Below are 17,217 nucleotides of genomic sequence, written 5' to 3' on the forward strand. Positions count from 1 at the left end.
TTCGAGGGCGTCGAGCGTCGTATCTAAGCTACTTACCTATTATAATAGAAACAGTGGATATTGATACTTACAAAAGGCGCCAGAATCTAAAAATGATCTTCGAGGGCGCCGTGTGTCGTGTCTAAGCTATTTATTATAATATAAACAGCGGTTATTGATACCTACAAAAGGCGCCAGAATCTAAAAATGGTCTTCGAGGGCACCGCGCGCCGTATCTAAGCTATTTATTATAATAGAGACAGTGGATATTGATACCTACAAAAGACAAAGGAATCTAAAAATGGTCTTCAAAGGCGCCGCGAGTCGTATCTAAGCTATTTATTATAACAGAAACAGCGAAATTTGATACCCACGAAAGGCGCCCGAATCGTAAAAATTATCTTCGAGGGCGCCGCGCGTCGTATCTAAGCTATTTATTATAATAGAGGCAGCGGATATTGATACCTACAAAAGACAAAGGAATCTAAAAATGGTCTTCAAGTGCGCCGCGAGTCGTATCTAAGATATTTATTATAACAGAAACAGCGAAAATTATTGATACCTACGAAAGGCGCCCGAATCGTAAAAATGGTCTTCGAGGGCGCCGCGCGTCGTATCTGTGCTATTTGATTATCTGATACCTGGTAAAAGTTATACTTTGTTGTTCCCACAGGCTTCATTATATAGGTTTCTATAGCAGTTTCTGTTTCTTCATTAAGTAAAAACAGTTTTTAGGGGAATGGTTGCCACCTAGTCTTTGTGTAAGGGAAAAAAAAATTTTTCAGCGTTTAATTTTTTAATGGATATATACTAACGAAGGCAAAAGGCGCACCGGCCCGCCGGCCGGTGGGCCGGCGGCCCAGTCCGGGCCTGCAATCAATAATTAGAAAATATTATTTTTCAAATTTTATACAAGTGTGTACGTAAAGGATTTTACCATTTATGAATTTAATTTTCAGATTTTTGAAAAAAATCGATAATCATAATTATTTTATTATAATTGTGGAATATTCTTTATCGGAATATTTTAAATCTTGCAACAGCAACATTTTCCTCCTAGTCTACTGCGCAGTCTGCTAGGAGTTTCTACAAGCGCAGGAACCGCATAAAAACTAGAGTGAACTAACTGATTCGTATAAGCAAAAAAACTGTGCCAAAACCAAGGTGGACAGACCGGATGTCATCCGTCTTACGCACACTTGATCCAACGTTGCCAATTATACGGGTAACAGCTAATGCGCGGTAAATTTAAAAAAGACGATGCATTGTTCCAGCACACAATCATTAGTAATATATTAATTTAATCATTAAAGATAGTCAGTCAATGGCGTGCTTCATACAGATTATATTTTTAAGTTTAATTTATGTCTTACTAATATACATGATAAAGCTCAAGCCAAAATAAGTTTATTCAAGAGTTTAAGCTATACATATATATGTATAAAGAACTGTAAGAAATTTTATGAAAGTTACTAACGAAGAAAAAACAAACAGATCGCTTCGTAGCGGCAATTAAAATTGCTTCGTAGGGGTAACTTTAGACATGGCCTGTTTTGTTGGGTCATAACACGAGGGTCACTTTAAATTGTCTGCCCGAGTGGGGAAAGAATTTGGTAAGATACTGGGTCAAATGTAAATACCAGGTAAATTCAGAACCAAGTACTAACTTACTACTTACCAGCAACAATGGAGTGAAATGGAAAGAATAAGCTAAAGATAGCCTAACTCAGCGAGCTTTAATATGTTACTTCAGACACATATTTGCTGTTTATCTAGCGTTTGCCTCTAAATCTCCGCCTTTGAAATCAATAGGCAGTGATGTGTTGTTACCATATCAATTTCTAAAAGTAAGAGTTGATATAAAATTTACATACCTAAATTGTATTTGCCTAGTGACAAAAAATAGTGTTTTTCAAACTAAGCAATATTTTAAGGCTTAAGGATTACAATAAAACGAACATATATAGTCGTACCCAATTTATTTTGCAAACATGAAGTTGGTCATGAGCAATCAAACAATTACACAGTTAAAAAAAATTCCTCTAATACAAAGTATAACAATACTTGAATATATGCTACACAGAGTGTTATAACAGAAAAAAATAATAAGCAGTAGAATATGATCACCATTTACAATTAAAAGAAAATATGATTGATTTAAAAAATTGTGGCCTTCTGTGGAAAGTTTTTGTTATCATTGGGTTTTGAAAGTGTTTTCACTCACTAATATCCTTGTAGTGTACGTAGAGCACCAATTCAAGTTAACACTAGAATGTCTGGCTTAGCATATCTACCTAGAAAGCCGGAAGGGATCATTTTGGCCCCACATTCTTTAATCAATTAAAACTGTTTAAAGAAATTAAATCAACTCTAGACGGTAGAATCTAATTTTATTTTTTTACTTTTATTGTTTAACACATTCGCTGCCCATCAAAAACATTCGGAACACCATACAATTTGCAGTTTTTGATATTTGCCACACATTGCCTTGTTACAACCGTGGCCCCAGGCAACCAAATAACGTTTATAAAACGTTGAAAAAACGTCATAATTATCACCAAACGACGTCAGTTTATCACGTTTTTTCGATGTCGAAGATCACGTGAATATGTCCCACCATAAGTCACGTCATTTTTATCACGTTTTAAATACGTGATATGAAAAACGTAGTTTTTACGTCGATTTTGCGTCGTTTTTTAGATTTAATTTTCATTTTATGGTTTTAGACATACACAATAATTGAATGGGTCCACCACATGGTTTGTTTTTGAGAAGTCAAAGAAAAAGTTTTATATTGTGATAATGGTGAGTTTATACATTTTAAAGGTGAGTAATACAGTTTGTATTTTGTATTTAAAAACTGTATTACTAACCCTTAAAATGTATAAACTCACCATCGTCACAATATTAAAACTTTTTCTTTGACTTCTCAAAAACAAACCATGTGGCGCTTACAACGTTATTCGGCAGGCCCATTCAATTATTCGTATGGGCATTGTTAGTATTGCAATTTTTCCATTTAAGTAAAACCAAATGGAAGGCTTGTTAAAATGCATAGAATTACAATATCCTCAGTGCAACATGTATACCTAACATACACAAAATTTTGCATTTAAGTCACAATGTAATAACAAACTTAAGTTTAAACCATTTAAGTTATACAATATATATAATTATTATAATTACACCACAAATTTTAAAGGTACGATTCCGACAACGACTGCAGATGGCAGTTACAGTTGTCACCATGACAGACGTCATTATTTTGCACTAATAATTTGCATAATTATTAGCAACTGACGTTCTGCCGGACAGTAGTTGCAGTCAGATGTCGAAATCAGTCTCATACAGATAAATAGTGCAAAGTAGTAACGTCCATAACGCCGAGAACTGCAACTGATGTTTGTAGTTGCTGTCTGCAGTCGTTATCGGAATCGTACCTTTAGTCAAAGATGAATATATACAAATAAGACCCAATATATTGAATTTCAATGAAAACTATCTGCTTTATATTTATAAATTTTAAAGAAGACGATTGAATGATAAAAAGTAGAACAAAACTATAATAGTCTGTGTTCTCACATTTATATTTCCATACTCTTCATCATCATCCAACCAATTTACGTCCACTGCTGGACATAGGTCTCCCCCAATTGTTTCCACACTTCACGGTTTTGTGCTGATTTTTGCCAGTTTTTTGCCAACTGGCAAAAAAAAAATCCATACTCTTATAATCCTCAAAATGATTTCAAATAATTATTACAAATTTTTGCATACAAAAAGATCCACAGACACCTAAAAAATATATTTTTTGATTAAGGGACTGTAATGACCAAATTAAAATGATAAAAACAATTTACATGTGATATCTGATAATACACACTTAAAAGACTAATAGGGCTTTTTATCGACTGTCATTTGTTTCGAGCATCTTTCATGTGTCACATAATATTAATATATCTACGCGATATGTCTTTGGTGTGTATCATTGGTATATACCAATAACGTATGACGTAGATATAATATTAATATTATGTGACACATGACAGAAGCTCGAAACAAATGACTGTGAATGAAAAGCCCTATACATAAATACTCATGATGAAGTACATTATAATTAAAAATCACTAACCATTTTCATATCGCTGCAACATGAAGCCAAAGCCGTCTTATATTTCAGTTCGTTTAGAGAGCGCAACAAGCACTCTGACTGAACAGCTTGAAAACTCATTAGTTTTTCACCAGAGAATGTACATAGCTGTAACATATGTACATGCATTGGGTTCTTCTTCTTCTGTCTTGCTGTGGGCATACTCAGCTGCAAATAAGATTGCTGCAATATGGCTGCAAACTTCACTATTACCGGCAATACACATACAATGTGCATTTGCTATGCCATTGGAACTGGCTACCACCCAAGCATCTAGTGGTTTAGCATTAGCTTTTTGGGAATTCTTCACCTAAAAAAATAGTTTATCTTTGTGGGAATGCTTCAACTACAAAAATTTATTTTCATTAGAGTATTTGCGTTCTTTAAAATGATTGAGAATATTTTAAAATCAGACATTCATATAATATAATTTTAGAACAAACAATCATGACTGTTTATTATTCTCTTTTCTATCATAGCAATTACATGTCGTCGGCCTAATCTGTAAACTGTGTAACTCCATTTATCCAAATTTTACAGAGGCACAAAAAATTATTTCTCTAAATATGACTAATGCGAATACTACGTATCTCCCATTTTAAAAGATAGAATGCTAAAATGGAATATTTTATAGATAGGTACTAACATTTGTAGCTATATTGTTTAATGAGTGTATTAATATTATTTACCACCAACTCTTTCTTGAAAATATCACTTTCTAAACAGTGAGGTCAATCATGTGGTATGACAAACTGGGGAGTTACATATTTTTCGTACTAAATTTACTGCAAGGGAGATCGGTGTATACGAAGATGTCACTATTTATTCTTCTGGTAAAAATATGCATGTGCATCCTTTTTTAAACGAGCAGGGATTTTTTCAAATAAATGGCAGTAATAACTCATTTTCAGAGAAATATGGAGTTACACAGTTTACAAATTAGGATGAGAATATGTCTGGTTTCATACAGATATATAAACGTAAATAAATGTAATATTTAAAACCCATTTATCTGAAAGACACTAATACTGTTATCTATATATTTTTAGTGGTGAATAAATAAAATAAAGACTTACCTTTCCAACAATAATATAAAAATCATCAAAACATCAAATGTTTCAAAACAAATCCAGTTGTGAAGGCTTTTATGTGCCTGAAGGCTTTTGTATGCTTTCATCTGCTGCTTAAAGTAGTAACTGTGAGACTCTACCAGTCTATCTATAATAGCATTATGACAGTAATTGATGGATTGCACTGTAAAATCCAATTCTGATGACTGAATTGTATATGGATCTAAATCTCCAATTATTTTCAGCTTCAATGAATATCTAAAACAATAAAAGAAATAATGTTATTGCTTGCAAAATTCATGGAAAATTGATACATTATTGATACATATCAGGGAAAAATGAATAGTAAATAAAGATTGTTTCGCCTACCTTTCTAAAACATCTGCGGAGTTTCCAATAATAATTTCCTTAAATAGGTAATCACTTTGCATTGTGGTAAATTTATAAAATTTACAAATGACAAACAAAAGTTTTAAAAAATACACACAAAACAGCCAACAATATCCAAATGAATCCAAAATAGGCAAAATACTAGGACGTGACTAGGACAAACAAACGACAACGATACAAACATAACCTTAGTTTTGTAACTTTTAAGCTCCAAGCTCCTCCCAATTTCGTGACGTCAGACTTAGGCTGGCTGAAATAAAAACGTCTTTTAAACGTATTTTAACGTCATTAATCTTACGTATTTAAAATCACCTACAAAAGACGTCGATATGACGTAATGTTCAACCACGTGTATATATTCCACCAAATACTGACGTTTCCTCGACGTTGTTGACGTCACTTGGTTGCCTGGGGCAATGATTTGGAAGTATGATTTCCTTTACAAAATATTTTCAACTGATATTTTTTTCGTTTTTGGATAGTAACAGTGATAGTTGTTGGTAGACCTGGTGTTGCTAGACGTAGTTCCAAATTTCGGGAGACAAGTTATGGGGCCCACATTTCTTCACACAGCCGAAGAATAAACTTACAGAAACTGAGTCTACTTCCAGTTATTTCTTTATAAATAATCCATGCATTTATTGCTTCCAAGTCAAGAGTATGATAAAACACGTACATAGGCCATCGTCTTGAAGTTGCTTTTGTAGTATAAAGACGCGTCATTTGGTCCTCTACACCATCAATTGCATCTTTGTGTTCACTTGTGTTCGCCAACAATTGTATCTTTATTATGTAGATGATCAGTACCAGTATAAGGGTAACCATTTACAATAAACATACATAAATATAATTTTACCCATTCGAGAGGGATTTGAAAGAAAGGATCGTCGAATTTACCAGAAAACGATAATAACTTACACGGGGCCAATTTGGCCCCTTTAGACTTCTATGGTAGATGTGTTAAAAAAACCATTAAATAAATTTAGTAAACAATATCTTTTTGTTTTAAATAAGGATTTGTATCAAAATATTAAGTCATAAAATATGAAAATATTATTGCCTCAAATAAAAAAACTACAATAACTTTAAATCACAACATGGGCCAAATTGGCCCCTCCGGCTTTCTAGTATTAAACGTGTTATTGATTTTTGTGTTTGTTATTGTTTTGTATTTTTTTATGACTCTGTAAGCATTGTCTATAAAATTGTACAATTATCCATGACAATAAAGCATATTTCTATTCTAAGTTGACTATTTCTTAAACCAAAGCATTGATTATTACTAGGAAATATTAATATCATCAATATTAATCTCACAATCAACCCATAGAAGTTGTCAAACAAATAAAATATTTGGGAATCATTATTGATAATTTAATTATTAACATTAAAACCGATTTATTGATTACAGTTAATTTATTTAATGGAAATGAAGGTAATAATAATAATAATGTTTATTCAACACAAATATAACAATATACATAAAATAATAAACTATAAAATCTTCATACGACTAAAGACTAAAGAAATAATGATTTTTCTCCGGTAACAAAATACGACTTTTTGTTAAGTGAATCCGTCTTTGAGTTTTCCTTAGTTTATAATAAAAATCTTAGTCTTTACATTATTTGTATTTATAGATCACCTGACTCTGCCGTGGAACTATTTTTTCAGAACCTGCTAAATTTGTTAGATGACCTGCCTCATAAAAGCAGAAAAATTCTATGCGGTGACTTTAACATTAATTATGCTGCTGCTTGTGCTACCCAAGTATCCCTGGTCAACATATTTGAATCGTATGGTCTCTCAATGCACGTTAATTCTCCTACAAGGATTACAAAAACTACATCTACCATAATCGATTATATTGTCTCAGATTTCTCATCCCTTGATGTCTGCTCTAAAGTTATTAATGCGGGACTATCTGATCATGAAGCAGTGTATACGAAGTTTAACATCTTCAACAAATCCTCCTCAAAACCCAGACGTTTAGGTAGGATTTTTTCCGCCCAGAATTTTCGTAAATTCCAAAATTTATGCTTAACTTCTGAGTGGCAGTTTCCTTCTATGAACGTGGACTATAATTTCAGTGTTTTTCTAGATAAGCTTATCCGCATCTTCAATAAAGCTTTTCCTTTAATTCCTATTAAGCCAAAACATCGAAAACCTTGGGTTACGAAAGGTATCCGCATATCAGCCAAGAATATGCGTTCACTTGTATACATCAAGAAATTTACTACCAATGTTTCTGTCACTGAATATATCACGAAGTACAGGACAACTTATCTAAAACTTGTCAAATCAGCTAAAAAAGCCTATTATCAAAATCGTCTGGGAAGCTCTAAAAGTGTTTCAAAAGAAACCTGGTCTATAATAAACGATCTTCGAAATAAAACTCACACAGCTCAATCATTTTCCCTTCCAAATCCTGAGAGTCTAAACGATTACTTCGTTAATGTCAGTAAAAATATAACATCAACTATTTTGCCGCAAAAAGATCCCATTTCCTATCTCCCTAATTCAAGAAAGGTCTCGAATTCATTATTTTTAAAACCAGTCGATAACTCTGAACTGACCCAAACAATCAATAGTATCAAAAGCAAATTATCCTGTAGTACTGATGGACTATCTATAAAAATTTTCTCTAATCTCACAGAAAATGTGTTGGAAATCCTCGTCTCACTAATTAATGATTCCTTCGAAAAAGGTAAATTTCCAGAGTGCCTAAAGACAGCCATTATTATTCCTCTTCATAAGGGTGGCGAAAAATCTAATGCCTGCAACTATAGACCTATTGCCTTACTACCGGTACTCTCCAAAATTATTGAGAGACTCATTAAAACTCGACTTATGTCTTTTATCGTTGATAACAACATTTTATCTCAAAATCAATTCGGCTTTTTAACTAATAAATGTACCACTGATGCCATGTTTTCTGTACTACATGAGGTTTATCAAGCACTAAACAATAATTTTTATACTGCCACTGTTTTCTGTGACTATGCCAAAGCTTTTGATTGTGTAAATCACATCTTGATTAAAAAACTAAATTTCTATGGAATTAGAGGTATTTCTTTGAATTGGTTCCAATCCTACTTGAATAATAGGAAACAACTAGTTAGAGCAAATGATACTGACTCTAGTCTCAAAAGCATTGTATGTGGAGTACCGCAAGGTTCAGTATTGGGTCCTCTTCTGTTCCTTATCTTTATAAATGACATCACTAATTTAAAAATCGATGGGAAAATTTTTCTTTTTGCTGATGATACCAGTATCACTTGGAGCAACTCAACTATAGCATCTCTTCATGAAACTATAACTTCGGATCTACTGACGATAAAGACCTGGTCTGACTCTAATTTACTCTCTTTTAATGTAGATAAAACAGTAGCATTATCCTATAAAGGAGCTCTTCAACCTTTGCCTCTTAATAACAGTCAGATCAGTACCGTTGATTCTGTAAAATTTCTTGGTATTTTTTTAGACAGCAACCTCAAATGGTCCCTTCATATCGATTCGTTAAGTAAGAAACTCGCCTCAGCTTGCTTTGCAATAAGATCTGTCTCAAGGGAACTCAATTTAGCATCTTCTAAAATAACATATTTTTCATTATTCGAGTCTGATCTTCGGTATGGTCTTCCTTTTTGGGGTTCTAGTACAGCTGCTCAACTTGATGTTATTTTTAAATTGCAAAAAAGAGCAATAAGGTATTTGTTTGGCCTCAGAAGATCTACGCATTGCAGAAGTTACTTCAGGAATCACGGAATTTTAACACTTCCATCTTTATATATTCTAGAAACGGTTTGTTTAATTCGTAAACACCTTCATGCCTTTCCAGCAAGGCCTAATCATCTTTACTCCACCAGAAATTCAATCTTTGATATTTATTTACCGATCCCATGCACTGAGTTAGTAAAGAAATCTATATTATATTTCGCAAAAAAACTTTACAACCATCTGCCTTTACAACTTAAATCTGCAACATCTTTCCCAAAATTCCGTAAACTGACAAAAGCCTATCTATCTGAAAGACCATATTATTCAATAGAAGAATTTCTTAATGAATAACTAAGAAAATTGGGTTTCATACGCAGTAGCTTAAACTGTCAATTCCTAATGTTGTATTTTAGTTGTTCTAAGTATGTTCAACTTTCAATTTGCAATGTATATAAATTTTGCAATTAATTGTTTTTGTCTTTGGTTTTATATCTTATTTACTGTATATTGACGATTTATCTAATTTTATTGAATTGTAGTTGTTATTTGTTATTTCTTGTTGATATTATTTTTCTTTTGACTTTATGTAAGCTTTGTCCATAAAATTGTAAAAATTTCAGTGACAATAAAGCATATTTCTATTCTATTCTAAAAACATATCAAAGTGTATAGTTAATAAGAATAAACATAGGAAGCCACAAGAAAATAAATTTTCACGTTGCTATTATAGCCCAAAGTAACTCCTGTTGTTTATCGAAATCTTCACTAGTCAAAAGCCTTTAAATTAAAGTTCCAGCAGTTTTTCCTTCTTCTACATATATAAAATATCTGGTGTTTGTTCCTGAAAACAAATACATAAATAAAAACTCTACATTGTGTACCATAAAAATCATACAAATGTGGAAAGTACCACAAAAGTACAGTACACACTTGATACTCATGACATGCTCGGTAGTCCGACCTTTTGGTCCCATATCTGTTGGACTATCAAGGGACAACTGCATTTTAATATTAGGACAGTTATATAAGGTTTAGGTTAGTTTAGTCAGTTTTATATAAGGGGAGTTGCCATAATAAGCCACAACAAAAAGGTATTAAAAGAAAAAACTATAGATCTGAAACGGGAAGCTACTACATTTAGTTTATATATAAATGAAAGTAAAACAAAATATTATATAGAGTGCACAAAGTCGAATCAACATGAAAATCTAAAGGTAGACAACCATACCTACGAATATGCCTCCCATTTTCACTACCCAGGCTCAATAATAAATGACAACAACAACACCAGTCAAGAAAAGCATGGATTCTTAACAGCAATAAGTGATTTTATGCATACAAAGACTTAATGAAAAGTAAGTTACTAAGTCTAAGCTTAGAATCTACAAAACAAATCTACACATTGCAGTGATGGTTCGTGGAGAATTAAAATGAACCACGAGCTGGATAGTATTAATGCAGAGCGCAGATATTGTTAGAATTGTAAAATCTCAAAGACTAAATTGGCTTGGTCACTCAGAAAGAATGCCAGATAATCGAGCTGTGCAAGTAATCCAGAGATGGAAGCCCCAAGGAAATAGAACAAGAGGAAGGGCCCATAAAAGATGGATAGACGATGTAGAGGGGGATCTTAAAACCATGAACATCAGAAAACTATCTGGCAGGGCAGAATGGAAGAATGTTGTTAAGCACACCAAGACTCACAAAGGGTTGTAGCACCATTAGAAAAAGATTGAAGGACAGTTTAGGCTATATGCATTTAAACACTGTGAGCTTTGCATATAACCATATTGTAATAAACTATATCTTATACTTACATAGTCGAGAGAAGTCTCAGCATTATTTTCTTTACATTTACTTCTTTCATCAGCTCTTTTCTTGAATTCTAGATCACCTTTTCTTTTTATTGCCTGCTTTGGTAACCCATGTTTTGGTTTGGAATATCTTTTTAAAGTGGCTGGCTTTCCTAATAATTAAGTTTGAATTATTACATCAATTAGGTACATCTTTATCATTAATGTAGACAGTTTTTAAAAACCTTATTAATTGAATTACATTAAACTTACCACTTATTCAATGTTCTTTCATATTTTAATTTTAGTTCTGTTCTCCTTACTTTACGGCTTTTATCCATTGTTCCCGACTTTGTTTTGTTTGTTAGGTAGGATAACCAAGGATAACTATTTACATTTATTTATTTATTTACAAGATAATCTGTCAATTGTCAAATATTGAGATTTTAGTGTCTTGGCAACGTTGGATTAAGTGTGCGAATAGGGCTTTTCATTCACAGTCATTTGTTTCGAGCTTCTGTCATGTGTCACATAATATTAATACATCTACGTCGTACGTTATTGGTAATACCAATGATACAAACCAAAGACGTATGACGTAGATATATTAAAATTATGTGACACATGACAGAAGCTCGAAACAAATGACAATCGATGAAAAGCCCTATTAGCATCTCGTATCCGTCTTTGTTTAATGTCATTCCATCTGAGTTCCAACTTAGACGAACCATTCAAGCACGGAACCACTGATTGATTAAGTTACGTGACAAGAACCTATGCAAACCCTGTGAACGAGAGAAAGACAGCCTATTTCTAGAATCGCAAACTATTCGTAAACAAATCAACAGAACAGAACCTTTTTGCGAACGAAGCAACTGCTTTTAAAAGAACTACCATAGGCGTAACCAGGGGGGTTTAAAGTATTTAAATATCTTTCAGTTTAACATACCTGAATGAATTGTGAAGGTTTAAAAAAACCGTAACAATATCCTTTTGGGGTTGGTTTCAGTTTTTGGTGTGACTTCGCTGTTTCCAGTACTTTTTTCCATTATTCCCTCTCTTTGAGTGTCTTCATCTCAGTTTAGGTTTGCCTCTGATTCTTTAACCTGGCGGTATCCATTTCCTTATAACCTTTACCGGATTGCCCTTCTCCCTTATCGTTATATGTCCAGACCATCTAATTAGCTGTGCTTTTATCGTTCTAACTATGTTATCTTGACCCATCCATTCTTGTATTTCGTGATTCATCCATTATCTTACATCTTGTTCGTTTTCCCTCTTTGGTCTCAGTATTTTTCTCATAATTTGCCTCTCAAAAAATATGTTTATATATACCAATATATGACAATTAAATAGGTTGATTAATAAACATTAATACACATTAATATACATTGATTATTCAAACATAAGGTAATCCTGGATGGAAACTAAATATATTTAGACTGATCAGCTGTTAAAGCAAACACATAAGAAAAACAAAAATTAAATTAATTTATAATTATTATGTTTTAATTTATTATGTTTATTATGTTTATAATTATTATGTTTTAAACTCAAATTATTTACATAAAAAACTTCTTTTACCGTCGAACAAACAACTTTATGATGCATTCAAATTTACCAATAGTTAATAAAATTACATTGATTTTTTATATAGAAACTATTTCCTGATTATATCAACCAAAAATAAATTTGAAAGCCTCTAAAAATTCCCACAATACAGTCGATGAGCTCCAAATCTAATAGACTAAAAACCCATGAGAAACGTTTAAGGAGTCATTTTACACTGTACAAACTTGAATCTAACTCATGGCACTTTAACATATCTGCAATATACAGCCCACCTCGTCATGCAATCTCCACAGATGAATACAAAGCCTTCTTTCAATTACTTGGCAGTAAATTTGTAGCCGGGGGAGATTGGAATGCGAAACACACACATTGGGGCTCAAGACTCATAACAACAAAAGGTCGTAACCTTTTAAAAGCAATGGCCGACGACAACTACGATTGCCACACCAACGGAATCCCTACTTACTGGCCAAGTGACCACAGAAAACTTCCAGATGTGCTAGACTTTTACATAAGCAAAGGAGAATCCAGAAACAACTGTCTAATAGAATCCAGCTATGACCTCTCATCTGATCATACACCAGTTATTATGAACAAGAGTACCACAGTTATAACCAACACACCCCCTCCTCGACTAGCGTCAAAAGACACCAACTGGGCAGATTTTCAATACTACCTAGAAGAAAACATTAATCTTAATTTGCGAATCAAATCTCCACACGAGATAGATACAGCAGCTCAATATTTCACCACCCTTGTGCAAGAAGCGGCATGGCAATCTACACCACGAACTGAACGCAGACCGACACATACAACAAATGTTCCCCTACACATTCGGCAACTCATTGCTGAAAAACGTCGTGCGAGAAGAAACTGGCAAAGATCTAGAAACAACATAGACATATATACAATAGACTACGTAGACAACTTGGAGTAGCCATCAAAGCTACAAACAACGAAACCTTCGAACATTACATTACAAACCTTACAGCAAATGATCAGACGCTATGGAAGGCGACTAAGAAACTCAAAAAACCATACACAACTATTCCTCCCCTCCATAAACCAAATGGCGAATGGGCTCGTTCCAACAAAGAAAAAGCGGACGTCTTTGCTGAACATCTTACGAGTGTATTTCAAACCGAGCCACCAGACCTTGATGAAGAAGTGGAAGAACTAATTAGCGCAGCATGTCAAATGTCCCTTCCAATCAAAAGTTTTACTCCTATAGAAGTCAAGAAAGAAATAATCAAACTCAACTCACGAAAAGCTCCAGGTTATGACTTAATCTCGGCACAAGTACTAAAACAACTTCCTCGTAAGGCCATTATTATGCTAACAGTAATATTTAATCGCATGCTTTTTTTTTGGGAGGTGAGAATCTTCAAAAGACCCTCTGGGAAGATGTCCCAGGTGTGTCGGATTCAGTCCGGCACGCTTCACCGCGGGCCGAGGCCGCCTACCGACTAAACTCACCCCCTCTTTCTCCAGCCGACGGGTCTGGAACCGCACTTAGCGTGCATATCTGACCCGCCGACCTTACTCTTAACTCCCCTCCGGCACTCTTCGCGTGCATTCCATGAGTTTGGCGGCCTCCTAGCCTCCTCCCCGCAAGAGCCTCACGCCAGACCGGCCGGTGAAGCGACCGTCCAGCGCAACCCTCCCGCGGGCAGGGCGACCAGAATGCCCCCCCTCACGATGGAACTAGCAAAACAGAACCAGTTGGTAATTACGAGCAACGCCAAACATTCTTACTTTCATCAATTCATTCATTCAATACACATATTCATTAAAAATCTCAGACTTAAAACAAGGAGGCAGTTGGCGTAGGTTGGATGTAAAAGGTCCTCCCCCGCCAGCTGCCCCAGGACGAACACGGGTAGAACAAGGAAAACATAAATCAAAACAGAAACAGAACGAGAAACACAAGAGGCACTCAGCCTGAGTAGAAGGTAAAAGTCCCCTACTGAATGCCTCTTGAGACATGCACCACATTTAAATAAGATTAAAACAAAAACGGTAAAATATTATATAAATAAAATTGATAAATAAATAAATAAATAGATCGATAAAACATAATAAATAATATAAAATAAGGGCAGTCAGCGTAGATTGGATGTAAAGGGTCCTCCCCCGCTGACTGCCTTGCATGACACAAACACGTTAAAAAAATGAATAAAAAAATAAATAATGACGATTGGTCATCCCGCTTGCAGACGCCTCTCTTTTTCCTCTTTGTGCTTGATTGTCTTGGTGACAAAAGCAATGATCAGGTCGAAGTCTCTCTTGCTGTCGATAGCTTTATCGACTAGCTCATGAGGCTCGCCTAGAGGGGATCCCAGCCCCAGCTGCAGCTCGGTACGCCCCGCGTGATATGCAGGGCACTCAAACACAACATGCTGCGCGTCATCCACCACTCCACAGTCGGGACACAGATCGTCCCCGGTCTTCCCTATACGATAGGTAAATTTCCTAAACGATCCATGTCCCGTCAAGAATTGTGTGAAGTAATAGTTGACGCGCCGATGCCGGCAATCGTACCATCTCACCACATCCGGAATCAGGGATCTTGTCCAGGCTGCCTTCTCGACTTCGGCTGTCCATTCCCTCTGCCACATCTGTAGACTTCTCGTCCTTTCTTGTGGTCCTGAACCTATTGCCTCCTTGCCCCTTTGGTACATTCGGACTCTTTCTCCGGCCAGGATGTGCACCGGTACAGCACCAGCCACCACCTGTAAGGCAATGGTTGATACGGTTCTGTACGTGCTGCACACCCTGATCAGAGGTTTTCTCTGGGCCCTAAGAAGCATGTCTTTGTACTTCCTCATTCGAAGGACCTCGTGCCACACTGGGGCCCCGTATAAAACTATAGATAGGATTGATTGTAGCATCACCATTCTTTTCTGGGATCCTGGACCCCCTATATTTGGCATCAACTTGTTTAGTGTGGAGGTCCTTTTTTCTGCCTTCCGACATGCTTCCTGTACGTGTTGTCCGAATGCAATCCTGCCGTCGAATATTATACCTAAGTATTTCACTGTCTTCTGGGGTCTTATTGCGGAGCCTTTGTATTCAAATATAATATCATTTCTTTTTCTCGGTCCCCTCAAGATTATGGCTTCCGTCTTCTCTACTGCTAACTTTAGGTCGTTTCTTTCTATCCAAGCCGCGGTCTTTCGTATGGCTCTATTAACTTTTTCTATTATTCCCCTATTCGTGTCGTCTTCGATTAGTAAAGCTAGATCGTCCGCGTATGCAATCGCTCTCACTCCTCTCTCCTTGTTTACTTCTAGTACCCCATTATATAATATATTCCATAGTAAGGGTCCCAGGACTGACCCCTGGGGTACTCCCGCGGTCATCTCTTTCTTCTTTTTTTTTTCGATATGCATACGGTTCTGTCAGATAGGTAGTCCTTTATTATGTTGGACACATATTCTGGGTCCCATTCGACGATTCTGTCTACTATAAGGCCCCAGTTTGCTGAGTTAAAAGCATTTTTTATGTCCAACAGAACGAGGACCACCCATCTCCTCTTGCTTGTTTTTGCCGCGTCCCTTATCCAGGTCGCGGCGTCGACTGTCGATCTACCTTTACGAAACCCATACTGTTGATTTGATAACACTCTCTCATCTTCCAACATGCCCTCCATCCTCTTCTTGATAAGTCCCTCATAGAACTTACCAAGGCAGTCAAGGAGGCATATTGGCCGATAAGAGGATGCTGAGTCGGGGGGTTTCCCAGGCTTCAGGGGAAGAACTAGGTTCGCCTCCTTTAAGTCCCTGGGGAACTCTTGTTTCTGCAGTAGGTCGTTATATATTCTTCTGATCAAGCCTGGTTTCTCAGTTGCTACTATCTTAATTGCCTCTGGTGGCAGCCCGTCGGGGCCGGGAGCTTTCCCCGTCTTCATTTCCTGACCAGCGGTTCGTATTTCCTCTTCTGTAAACTCCTCTACCATTGTTGGATAGATTTTTATAAAATTCTGGGTTTGCTTGGTGGGGAAGAGGAGTTCAGCTGATTCCATCCGCTGGTCCTCGTCAAGTTTATATGGGGCCATGATCTTCAACGTCTTCATGGTAATTTTATATGCGTCGCCCCATATATCGTCTTCCAATGCTTTTATCAGGGTCTGCCACTTCTCTCTTTTTTCCTGTCTTATTTTTTTATTTAGGGTTCTGTTTAGATATTTGTATATTTCGTTCAGCTCGAGGTTGCCCTGGCTTCTCGTGTAATTCCTACGAGCTCTGAGGCATCTCTCCCGTAGACCTTCTATCTCATCCGTCCACCAGTAGGGGGATTTTTTATTTTCCTTTCTCTTCACGGTGGCCAACTTTGCAGCGTTTTCTAGTGCTCTTCTCAATTGGCCAAGGTCAGAAATCTCTTCCTCATTGATCTTTCTGACCTCCGATAGGTACATGGTTTTATTGAAATAGATTTCCGTGTGACCCATCGACCGCCTTACTCCCCCTTTTACCTTTATTTCATATTTTATATAACGGTGGTAGGTGAATAATTGATCGTCGAGGACATCCCACCCGTGTACTCT

General features: G+C 35.8%; 2 protein-coding genes across 2 annotated transcripts in view; both read right to left on the reverse strand.

The window, feature by feature from the left end:
• LOC126884000 (uncharacterized) overlaps positions 1-17,217 on the reverse strand; it is a 217,737-nt gene that overhangs the window by 150,171 nt on the left and 50,349 nt on the right. The gene's annotated exons all lie outside the window — the stretch shown is intronic.
• LOC126884001 (uncharacterized) lies at positions 3,179-5,729 on the reverse strand. The gene is made up of 4 exons (XM_050649780.1): positions 5,569-5,729; positions 5,206-5,457; positions 4,112-4,439; positions 3,179-3,774 (listed from the first exon to the last, which is right to left on the reverse strand). The coding sequence occupies exons 1-3, from the start codon at positions 5,628-5,630 to the stop codon at positions 4,436-4,438; spliced, it is 318 nt and encodes a 105-aa protein (XP_050505737.1). The 5' UTR covers positions 5,631-5,729; the 3' UTR covers positions 3,179-3,774; positions 4,112-4,435.

Source organism: Diabrotica virgifera, chromosome 4, assembly GCF_917563875.1.
Source record: "Diabrotica virgifera virgifera chromosome 4, PGI_DIABVI_V3a".
Taxonomy (NCBI): domain Eukaryota; kingdom Metazoa; phylum Arthropoda; class Insecta; order Coleoptera; family Chrysomelidae; genus Diabrotica; species Diabrotica virgifera.

Bases quoted from the DNA above. Each gene is read 5' to 3' on its own strand.
- LOC126884001 (XM_050649780.1), bottom strand. From the start codon at position 5,630: ATGCAAAGTGATTACCTATTTAAGGAAATTATTATTGGAAACTCCGCA. The intron at 5,458-5,568 runs GTAGGCGAAACA...TTATTGTTTTAG, and splicing joins TCCGCAGATGTTTTAGAAAG to ATATTCATTGAAGCTGAAAA.